Source organism: Callorhinchus milii, unplaced genomic scaffold (genome assembly GCF_018977255.1).
Source record: "Callorhinchus milii isolate IMCB2004 unplaced genomic scaffold, IMCB_Cmil_1.0 Scaffold2, whole genome shotgun sequence".
In the NCBI taxonomy this organism is placed as follows: domain Eukaryota; kingdom Metazoa; phylum Chordata; class Chondrichthyes; order Chimaeriformes; family Callorhinchidae; genus Callorhinchus; species Callorhinchus milii.
The window spans coordinates 99,261,347-99,272,953 of record NW_024704743.1 but is presented as its reverse complement, the minus strand read 5'-3'; the positions used below and the strand labels follow the sequence as shown (position 1 = coordinate 99,272,953).

The following is an 11,607-nucleotide window of genomic DNA, read 5'->3' as shown; positions in this document are numbered from 1 at the left end:
GGTTTCACCCTGCCGGGAATCGAACCCAGGTTTCTGGCTTGCAAAAGGAGTGCTCTAACCACTGAGCTACAGGACTCCACATGGAGGAAAAAGATGTACAGGCCAGTAGGATATGGAGGAGTATGCAGAAGTAATTTTGTTTTATTTTGCAATGTAGCAAAACTGAAGATGAAGAAATTGAATTAATGTAAGACAAAGGATATTTGTGATTTCATGAACCAGACTCCGAAGGTATTGTATATGGAACTGCTTTGCTGGATGACCATGTGATTTTTAAAAACAGATTACTGGAAAACTCCCTATTAATCTGTTCTGACAGCAGTTAACCTTGCAATTAATATCCTGCTTGCTTTCGAGTAAACCTTTTTCCCAACTGAAGATTGTGCCCCTAGCCATCAGCAGACTGACCTGCCACTGCTGAGCAGTGTGATTAATATTAACTGTATAATGGAAACTCAATTACTGTACCAGCAAATTATATTGTCAAATCACCAGATTTACTGCCATTTAACTTGTTAGCAATTTATGTACAGAAAATTGATTTTAATCTTTTTTTCCTGCAATAAAGACAGAAAATGCTGAGAACACACAGCAAGTTCATAGTACCTGAAAGAGAAAGATAGGGTTATGTCTCGAGGGAGACCTTCCATCAAACCTCAAGCAGGTGGGCTGGAGAAGCCTCTTTACAAGTTAGAGGAGAGTAAAAGGAATCAGACCAGAAAGATCTGCGGATGTGATTTCAACCTTTTTGTCACCACTTTCTGGACCTCAATTCTGGAATCCTCCAAATCACTCCCTCTCTCCTCTCATTCAAAGTCCACGTCAAGACCGATCTTTCAATCATCTTTCGCCTCTCCACCCCCCCTCACTCCATCCCAGCTTGCGTGTCCAGCCAATACTGGTAAATGCTTTGGGATGTTCTTCTGACGCGAAAGGCTCTTTATAAAATGTAAATGTGTATTGTTAACGGTGCTCCCGACAATGGCTGTACAATACTGACACTGCTGGAGCATTTTATAAGGACACCTGACTTTCTAGTCCGACTGCTTGCTTGGAGGCGAGAAACGTCTCAATTTCCAAAAGCTGGCTTGTTCACACATTACCAGAGGTCCTGGAAGATAATGCTTTGAAATACTAGAAGATATTGTTCCAAAGAGTACACCTTTATTGTTAACATTTGCAAATAAGCCCCAAAGCAGCAATCCTACAAAGACTTTAAAACAGCAAATACTGATGTATTGTACAACTGTAAATACTCCTGCTTTATATCAAAACAAACCCCCACACTTATTCACCTTGAAAAACCATCCCGGCTAACTCTTTTACAGGTTATTCCATTGCAGGTGCACAGGCTGCAGATCTCTCCCACACTTGAATAGGAGTGATCCATTTTGTGGACAATTATCTTCAAAACTTGAAGATAATAGAGCGTTACATCTACATCCAAAAACTCCTGTGCTTCAACTATTTGCAGAGCCAGGAAGACATTACAGAGCCATTTCCATCTTAATAGCTGGGTGTGGGTGATAACCTTCTAACTTGAAATCTTCCGCCTTGAAGTCATCGATGTTCTCCACCTTGCGAGTGATCTTTAATTTGGGAAATGGTCTTGGCTCACGCTGGAGCTGTGTGAAAGCAAAACATATCAGTCACAGGTTGAAATATTTCCAAATCGGCTTTTGTTCTCGGTCATAAGAAAGAGTGGGGAACACAAATTTGCATATCACAACTTTACTTGGGAGCAAACAGAAGAGGAAACATTTGGGGGTTAATCAGAAGGCACATTTTAAATACAGTCATTGGAAAATATTGATTCAAAAAAAGTTATACCATTTCTGTAGTGGTGATCACTTACTTGAATCTTTAATTGTTCAACATGATTCTTATAAATATGAGCATCCCCAAAAGTGTGCACAAAGTCACCAAGCTGAAAGGAAAACAAGTGTTATTTACTACTATGTTCAAGCAATTATCTAGTAATAGTCATTGTTAAGTTACCTGGTCGAGACAGTTAAGGCAACAGTCAACCTGATTACGTTGAAGATAATATGAAGGTAAAGTCAGAGAGATTCTCTTAAGGTTAGATCTTCAATGCCACTTATATAAAAAGTGAAATAATAGAACTGAGGTTGAATCCTATTCTTACTCTAAGATTACAGAAACTCTTCTGGCCCATACGGGTAAAACCAACATCTTTAATATTACGTCCATAATGTTATTCAGAGTTGGTGCAAGTTTGCTGCTTCATCTTGAAAAGGGTTCTGTTATTCTGTGCAGAAACCCATATTTAGGGAATTCTGGCAAAACACAATGATAACACAAGTCTCATTTTCTGTCACACTGATTAGAATGGATTCCCATTCCTTTTCCCCAACAACAATGAAAACAAAATTGACGAAGATGTATGTTAATACTGTTTTCAATCAATAAAATGAGCTCTCATTTTAAGCATTTTTATCCTTAATTGCAAACAAATCTGAGAGTATTACTTTAGTGAACAGTACAATTTGTTGCAAGGAATATCAGCCAATGTCACCAAATACCAAGCTTGAAGTACCTTCAGGCCTGTGACATGGGCAATCATATACGTCAGTAAGGAATAGCTGGCAATATTAAATGGAACGCCAAGCCCCACATCTCCTGATCTCTGATACAGTTGGCAGGACAGTTCCCCATTTAGTACGTAGAACTGACAGAGAGCGTGGCAGGGAGGGAGAGCCATCTTAGGAACATCTGCAAGGATAATAGAGAGAACAGCAACAACAAAATGACATTTGTAAAGCGCCTTTCATATCGGGAGGACATCCCAAGGACGATCTAGAAGAGATACGAATGAGGACGACTCAGGATTGAGTTGTTTTTGCCACTGGAAACATGTTTAATTTCCCAGAAATTATACTAGAAAACCTGTTTATTTTCACACTAATTAAAGAAATTGAGTTTTTTTTTCTCTTACTGGCTGATTTCATTTGTAGCGAACCATCTGCACACATTCTGCAAATGGCAGTAGAGCTAAACGGGGTTTATTGACAGAGTGCTTACCACACACAGGAGCAGTTCCCACTGCTTTGTGGTATCCTTCTATTCTGTTAGTTTTTATGAAATATGCTCCTCATTGCTACTTTGTGTACTGAGCAGCATATTTCATACAAATTAACAGAACAGAAGGAACCAATCGGCAAGAATAGAAGGAACCATCAAACCTAAGGTGCTGCCCCATGGGAGTTATGTATTCCAATTACTTTTCCTTCTCCCAGACCCGCGTATAATCTTCAGCAGCAATCGTTGTGGCTTTGAAGATACAAAACAGAAAATGTGCTTATACAAATCAAACAAAGTTAACACTTTACTAAGCTGATTACTGAACTTCCCGGCTCACTGACACCAGTTAAATGGTTTTGAATTAAAGAATATAAGTTTCATGTTTTCTCCTAACAGGAAACAAAGGAGATCTTTTTAAGTTTCGCTTTGAAAAGACCTATACTTAAATGTATTTTTGTTTTGAGGGGATGGAGGTGTTACATTAACACTTGTAACACCCACGTCCCCTCACAACAAAAAACATTTTACAACTTGTAAGAATGAACAACAACTTGGATTTATATAGCGCCCTCCACGCCGGACAGCGTCTCAGAGCGCCTCACAGTAATGGATCCCAGGGCCGAGCCAGGGGGAGGGGGAGGAAGGTGACCAAAGGCGCGGTCGAAAAGAAAGGTCTTCAGCAGAGACCTGAAAATAGGAAGAGAGGGGGCGAGACGAAGGGGGCGAGACGAAGGGAGTGAGGAAGGCAGTTCCAAAGACTTGGGGCATAGTGGCTGAAGGCACTGTGAATCACTATGAATCAATATGAATCTCCCCCATATCAAATACAATGGTGAGCAATGTATCTAAATTACTACTGCATTTATAGTCAAAAATGATACTTTCCGAGGTCTACTACATTGGTCAGCCAATCTCTTTCCTTCCATAGTTCCGGAAATTCACTTTGAGACTTTGTCTAGACAATCTCTTTCTGGTACAGCACCTCTTGATTTAGTAACTCTGATAGTAGTAATCATTGCATTCGATATAGCGCCTTATTACCATATACCAGTCAACCTTGATCCTGCAGATATAATAAATAATAATAAGCACAATAAGGTACTTTTGATATAGTGCCTTATCACGTTTTCAAGTCGTCTCAAAGTACTACACAGAATATACTGAAAAGTGAATTGACTGTATATTTTGTGGGCGAAAAATAGCAGCCAATTGTGCACAGCCGTGTCCCACAAACAGTCATGGAGTAAGTGACCAAATTATTGTTTTTAAGGGACTATTACCCCCGGAAAAGCAATCCACCAATCGACTAACAACCGGGTTCCTACTTGTCAATTATGTTGTCACATTGAAGAATTAAAGATTATAAATATTAATTGTTCATCAAAAGAGATAAAGTAAAAATGACTCCCTTGTTCCTCAACTCCCAACAAGTGCTAATGATAACGCTGAGAATTACAGGATGTCCTTCGGTTGAGACATTAAAGTGAGGACCCCCTCTGCCTGTTCAGGTGAATGTTGAAGATCCTATGCCACTATTCGAGAAGAGTTTCTCTTGGTGTCCCAAACCAACAATCCCCAAGATAAAATTGGTCATTTATCTTGTGACTGATTGTGGGACGTTTTTGGGTGCAAATTGACCGCAGTGTTGGCCTACAAAATACACAGTCACTGCACTTTACAATATATTTTGTGATGCACTTTTGAGATATCGTTCTGACATGAAAGGCACAATATCAAATGCAAGGATTATTATTATCATCGTTATAGATTTTAGGGATATAACAATTAAACTGTTTGGTTTGTAGATTGAAGGACATAATTCTATGACAGAATCTAATAACTATATAAATGGTTCATTTACCTTTAGGGTTCCAGGCACACATTATGATCCGACGATCATCTGGGTTGTTTTTGATAGTGTCAATTACTTTCTGGAGCTGATCCACTCCCTGTCCAGTGTAATCTACAATCACAAAGGCAACATACTTAACAATAAGAAAAAACACTTCCTTTTAGATTGTTTCCTGACATTTCTCATGATCTTAGTCTCAATAACCAAGGTGTCTTTTAAGAACTGCNAAAAAAGCTTCAAAATTATGACCGACTTTTCCAAAATTTTGCACAATCTTAACATTTTAAACAAGGGCTAAAATCATGGCATTTTCAGACAACAGGTAAGCATGCCTCAAGAGTGTTAAATACATCAGTCTATGGATGCTTCTTTCCAACCGCAAAGAAACCAGATCCCCCGTGTTACTGAAGCTCATCATATTCTCCACAGTTCTCAGTGGAAATATAAAATGATTTCAAAGCAAAATTCGTTACTTACAGATGTATCGCGTCTCAAAGCTTTAAGTTACCTGAGTGCATATCCTTGTAGTCAGCTCCATAGTGCCTCCATTGGAAGCCATAAACAGGCCCCAGATCACCCTCCTCTCGGGACATAAATCCCAATTTGTCCAGGAAATCTCGAGAACTATTGGCATCCCAAATCTTTACTCCCCTTTCGGACAACTCTTTAGAATTCGTAGAACCCTGAAATATTTTTAAAAATGTAAAAGTTAAACATAAATCAAACAAATGCACCCCAAAAAAACACGCTTTATCACATCTTCGAGATGTCTCAAAGCACTTCACAGAATATACTGTGAAGTGAATTGACTGTATTCCCTCCTTGTCGGTCTCCCCAATTCTTCCCTCCACAAGCTGCAGATCATCCAAAACTCTGCAGCTCATGTCCTCTCCCGCACCAGGCTCCGTAATCCCATCACCCCCACCCTCGCCCAGCTCCACTGGCTCCCATCCCTCAGAGGATAGAGTTCAAAATTCACATCCTCGCCTTCAAGGCCTTCCACGGCCTTGCCCCCCTCCTACCTCTGTGACCTGCCGACCACCTATCAACTTGTCTGTTCAGCAGGCTCCAGCCTGCTCCAAGTCTCCCGCCCAACCCACCCTACCACCAGCGGCCGGGCTTTCAGCCTTTCTGCCCCCACCCTTTAGAACTCCATGCCAGTCCCTTTGCCTTGCTCCCTTCCTTGTCTCCTTCAAGGCACAACTTAAGACCCTCATTTTTGATTGTACCTTCAGCCGTCCTTCTACCTCTGCCATCCCTAATCCCAACCCTGTCCCCACGCTCGGGTCCTGATTCTCGACTGTTCAGTGCCTTAGGACGTCCTCCCAACGTGAAAGGCGCTTTACAAATGTAATTTTGTGGTGGTTGTTGTATATTTTCTGGGTGAAACGCGGTAGCCAATTGCGCACAGCAGTGCCCCACAGTCGTGGATTGAGTGACCAATTTAATCCGTGTCAGGCCTTTCCAAATGCCACTCGTCAACCAGCTGCTAGCAGAAATGTTAAGTAGTTTGAAACGGTTCTCTCTGCACCACCCATATTGAATCATAAACAGTATTGTGGGACTGACATACTTCAGGCTTTTACACACAGAACAAAGCGAACCTAACACAACCAGTATGAAGGATGGGCTGCTTCAGAATTACTCAGGGAAGGATACAAATTTACCCTAGGTGAGGAAGTTGGACAAAGAGCAAGAACAGGTGTATCAGTAAAGCAAATTTTTTATGTTGCCTATTAGAAGGGGAGAATCATTGTGGTCCACAGCAAGGTTGCTCTTTCTATAGTCTTTTATGTTTGTTAATTTTAGAAAAAATATTAGTTTGCTTGAAAAATGTTCAGCAACAGCACAAAGCACTCTGGTGTGTATTGGATTTCCCGCACTGCAAGATAATAATAATCCTTGCATTTGATACAGCGTTTTTCACATTGTCTAGACGTTTCAACAGCGCTTCACAGAATATACTGTCCAGCAAATTGACTGTATATTTGTGGGCGAAACATTGAAGTGACCAATTTTGTTATTATTGGTTTTTTTCTTGAGGAATTATTATCAGGCGTGTGGAGTAAGGAAACTTGCCCAAGGTTTTACCATGCCAGGAATCAAACCCAGGTCTCTCGCTTGCAAGGCAATGCTCTTAACCACTGAACTACAGAACTCCACACATTAATGTACAATATTCAAAGACCAGCTTGCAACCAAAGGATCCAACATAGAATGTAGATTGACACACAGACAGACATTTTGTCTTTATCTATACTCAGTGGGAGGACTCCTTTAATATATTTTTTCTCAGTCTCTCTCCCAGTCTATCACACTATTTCAGTCTCTCTCTGTTTCTCTTTGTCTCTCCCACAAAACACAGTCACTACACGTTATAATATATTCTCTCTGTTCCTCTAACTGTACCCGTTGTATCTTCGCTTGCAATCAAAGGATCCAATATGGAATATAGACTGACACACAGACATTTTGTCTTTATCTAAACTCAGCTGGGAGGACTCCTGTGGTACTTCAATGTATTTTCTCTGTCTCTCTCTCTCTGTCTCTCCCACAAAACACAGTCACTACACTTTATAATATATTGTCTCTGTCCCACATGGGAGGACTCTAGCTCCCATGACAACTAAAAAATCATGCCATACCCTTGCTGCAGAATATAGATATATCTCTCTTCATAGTACATAATTTCCTCTGGCGCTACGCAGTTGCAGAATACGATGCATACCTCATATTTGGGGGCTTAATTAAAGCATTTTTTAATATAGCTCATCAACGATTGGCAATCCCCTCCAAAAAAATATGCCCATGGCACTGCCACCTGCAAGACTTTCCGATGAAGTATAAATCATGTCTCTTAAGTCAATCGGTTATTGCGTGAGTGTTGGATACACAGATATAGACAGACACTTTGTCTTTATTAGTATAGATACAGAAATGATTTGGGAGAAAAATAAACTATTATTTCAATACATTTATTTGGACAGAAAGGCTGTCCCACAACACAGTCCCACAAATCATCTGTTTATTACCACTGTTTGTGGGACACCGCTGTGCGGAATTGGCTGCTGCCATTCGCCAACAAAATATAGTCATTCACTTTACAGTATATTCTGTGAAGTGCTTTGAGACATCTTGAAGACATGATAAGGCACTACATCACACACAAGGATTATTATTATAAAACTCCACAGAATTATAATATAATGATCCTTGCATTTGATATAGCGCTTTTTACATCTTCTAGACGTCTTGAAGTGCTTCACAGAATATGCTGTAAAGTGAATTGACTGTATATTTGTGGGCAAAACACGGCAGCCAATTGCACACAACAGTGTGCCATAAACAATCCTGGATTGAAGTGACCAATTTATTATTGTTTTTTTCTTGAGGGATTATTTTCAGGCGTGTGGAGTAAGGAAACTTGCCCAAGGTTTCGCCCTACCGGGAATCGAACCCAGGTCTCTCGCTTGTGAGGCGAGCGCTCTAACCACTGAGCTACAGGACTCCACACATTAGTTTAATTGACTTTTTTGAGTAAACTGTACCTTAATAAACCACAATAGCTCTTCCAAGACTCCTTTGAAGAACACTCGCTTGGTTGTGAGGAGGGGAAATTCATCTGAAAACACAACATTTGAGAAGGTTACCACACTACAGTCTAAAGCAAGTTGGTACTTCCTGAGTTGACAAGAATCACATGTAACTGTAGAGCAACCAGCTTTTTAGTAACCCAAAGAGAGAAGGGAAGTGCACCAACCTAACAACAGTGTCTTCCACTGTCAGGTAATAGCCTAATAGTGGATTGAGTAATTTTGACCATAGCAGCAGAGTTGACTTCACCAGTGAGTCAAATTGAATTGTCAAATCGAATTGTAGTTTAATGTATTTAAGCTGTTTGGCACTGGTAGTTGTCCAGGATTGGTCGGCCGGCACAACTTCTTGCAAGTCGTAAGTCATGATCCGTAGTTTTGACTGCCTATCAATGCGAGTTTGCCATCTAACTGAGGTCGTGCAATGTTGAAATATGAATTACTGGGAGGGGGGAAAAAGGTCAGATTCACAAACTGCTCACAAGGTCGGGAGTGACCACAAGGTGAGACTTTACTGTATAACCAACGTTACCAAAGTTCAGGGAATTAAATGCTTATCTTAATAAGAGAATTAAACATTATCCACCTGGATGTCCCTCGGCCCTCGGCACCGCCATTGGAGGCCGCAATTTCAGCCACTACGCCCCGAAACTCTGGAACACTCTTCCTCTACCCCTCCACGTCGCCCCTTCCCTCCCCACCTTCGGGTTGCGCCGTAAGACACATTATAGTTTACCCTCTCACATCTGGTGTGGAAGCTCAGTGCAGATGTTACAGCTGCGGACACTTACTGCCCCCGTCCCCCTCCCCCGCTCCCCCTCATCCCCTCCCTCTCTCCCCCCCTCCCTCATCCCCTCCTCCTCCCTCTCTCCCCCCCTCCCTCTCTCCCCCTCCCCTCATCCGCCTCCTCCTTCTCCCCTCCTCCCTCTCTCCCCCCCCATCCCCTCCCTCTCTCCCCCCCCTCCCCCTCATCCTCTCCCTCTCCCCTGCTCCCCCCCTCTCCCTCATTCCCTCCCTCTCTCCCCCCCTCCCCTCCCTCTCTCCCCCCCTCCCCCCTCTCCCCCCCCTCCCCCCTCATTCCCTCCCTCTCTCCCCCCCTCCCCCTCTCCCCCCCTCCCCCCTCTCCCCTCCCCCCCCCCCCCCCCTCATCCACTCCCTCTCTCCCGCCCCTCCCCTGCTCCCCCCTCTCTCCCCCCCCTCCCCCTCTCTCCCCTGCTCCCCCCCCCCTCAGTGTGTGGAGGGCCGGAGGCGGCCACTCACCTCTGAGGCTGTACCGAGTTTGCGTCCCGAACACTGAGATGGTACCGGTTCCGGTGCGGTCATTTTTCGGGACCCCCTTCTCCATGATGAACCTGATCAGCTGCAGGTACTGCTGCTCCCCCCCCGGGGGGGGCGGGGGGCGCTGCTCTCCCCCCGGGGGGGGCGGGGGGCGCTGCTCTCCCCCCGGGGGGGCGGGGGGCGCTGCTCTCCCCCCGGGGGGGGCGGGGGGCGCTGCTCTCCCCCCGGGGGGGGCGGGGGGCGCTGCTCTCCCCCCGGGGGGGGCGGGGGGCGCTGCTCTGAGTCTTTCTCTCCCTTCAAATCCATTTTCATGGATTCCCGCCTTTTTTGCCGCTCTCATCCAATCACAGGCCCTGCGCTGACTTTGGCGCTGTTTTCTCAGGGCCTGACGCCCCCCCGAGGCCCCTCTCCAATCCCCGGGAGGAGCTGCAGACCGCCCCCTCCCCCACTGCCTGCTCTGGGGGGTCACTCCCCCCTCCCCCTCCCCCTCCCCTCCCCGCCCCACTCCCCTTTTTTCAAGACCCACCAGAAAACCTTATCATAGATAATGATAGTAATAATCAATCCTCTCATTTGGATGTCGCGCTTTTCGCGCCTTCTCAGATAGACCGTAAAGTGTAGTGACTGTGTGACGAAACCCGGCAGCCAATTGCGCGCAGCGGCGTCCCACGAGCCGTCGTGGCTTGAAGTGACCAAATCGTTATTTTTTCTTGAGGGTTATCAGGCGCGTGGAGTAAGGAAACTTGCCCGAGGATTCACCCCGACGGGAATTGAACCCAGGTCACTCGCTTGCGAGGCGAGCGCTCTCTAACCACTGAGCTACAGGGCTTCACCTTCCTTTTTGACCACGTCCCACCCACCCTCCGGCTCAGAGTCAGGCTCTGCCACTGTTAAGCACTCTGAGACTCTATCCTGCTTGTAGGTAGTTTGGGACGTGTGCGCGTGCAGCTACCAGGAAGGTGGAAGGTGGACCAGATGGATCTCGGTCGATGTTCTGGTCCAGCGTTTCTTATGTTCTTATCCCACAGCACTATTTGAAAAGAGAAGGGTGTCCGAGGCTGGTGTCCCGGCCAACAATCCCCAAATGAAATCAGTCACTCACTTCATGACCCTTCGTGTGCGTGAATTGGCTGCCGTGTTCGCCGACAAAACAGTCACTACACTTTAAAGTAATTCCTGCGAACTGCTTTGATATGTCCAGCCCGTGTGAAAGCCCGTATATTAAAGCTATGGTTTTTTTTTCAATTCCAGCGATGAGTATGGGAGTCATTTTCTGTCGGCTGATCTGTGATTTCCAGCTGCCCGTTTTTTCTCACTTCTGAGAATTTCTCCTTTTCTTTGTTATTCAACAGTTGTCGAATAGGAAGACAGATTAGATTAAAATAATTTTGTGCTTTCTCCCTCAGCTCAGATCCAATAATTCACTGAGTTTGAATCTTTAGGAGAAAGGAACCGGTGTACTGCCTGTGAGGACCACATCAAGGCATGAAGGGACCCCTCCCATGTTTTTTTTAAAAAATGCTTTATTTCCCCTCCTCCCCCATCCCATCCTGGTATTAAATACTGGTATTCAACACTGTTATTTGTAGAAGATCTGTAATCGCTTAAAATGTATGTTATCTATCCTTTGCTATAACTCAAACTTTGTTACATTCATTACAGGTCAGTGCATTGGGAACTTGTGGAATACACTGTCATCTAGTGGACTAAGTAGAGAATTAACTGAACCACTTTGTGCACTTCTATCCATTCTGTCTTTGCTGCCAGCAAAGCATCTGTATCAGAGATTAGTTAGTCTTTGCGACAATTATAGTTTTTATTTAATACTATATAAATCAGATT

General features: G+C 44.0%; 1 protein-coding gene and 1 non-coding gene across 2 annotated transcripts; both read right to left on the bottom strand.

Moving 5' to 3' along the window:
• Nucleotides 1-1,142: 1,142 nt before the first annotated feature.
• tyms (thymidylate synthetase) lies at nt 1,143-9,167 on the bottom strand. The gene is made up of 7 exons (XM_007900930.2): nt 9,074-9,167; nt 8,443-8,516; nt 5,403-5,577; nt 4,904-5,005; nt 2,558-2,733; nt 1,856-1,927; nt 1,143-1,625 (listed from the first exon to the last, which is right to left on the bottom strand). Exons 1-7 carry the CDS (start codon nt 9,102-9,104, stop codon nt 1,488-1,490), a joined length of 768 nt encoding a protein of 255 aa, XP_007899121.2. The 5' UTR covers nt 9,105-9,167; the 3' UTR covers nt 1,143-1,487.
• Nucleotides 8,331-8,402, bottom strand: trnav-cac. The gene has a single exon. It is a non-coding gene; the product is annotated as a tRNA-Val (tRNA).
• Nucleotides 9,168-11,607: the final 2,440 nt, after the last annotated feature.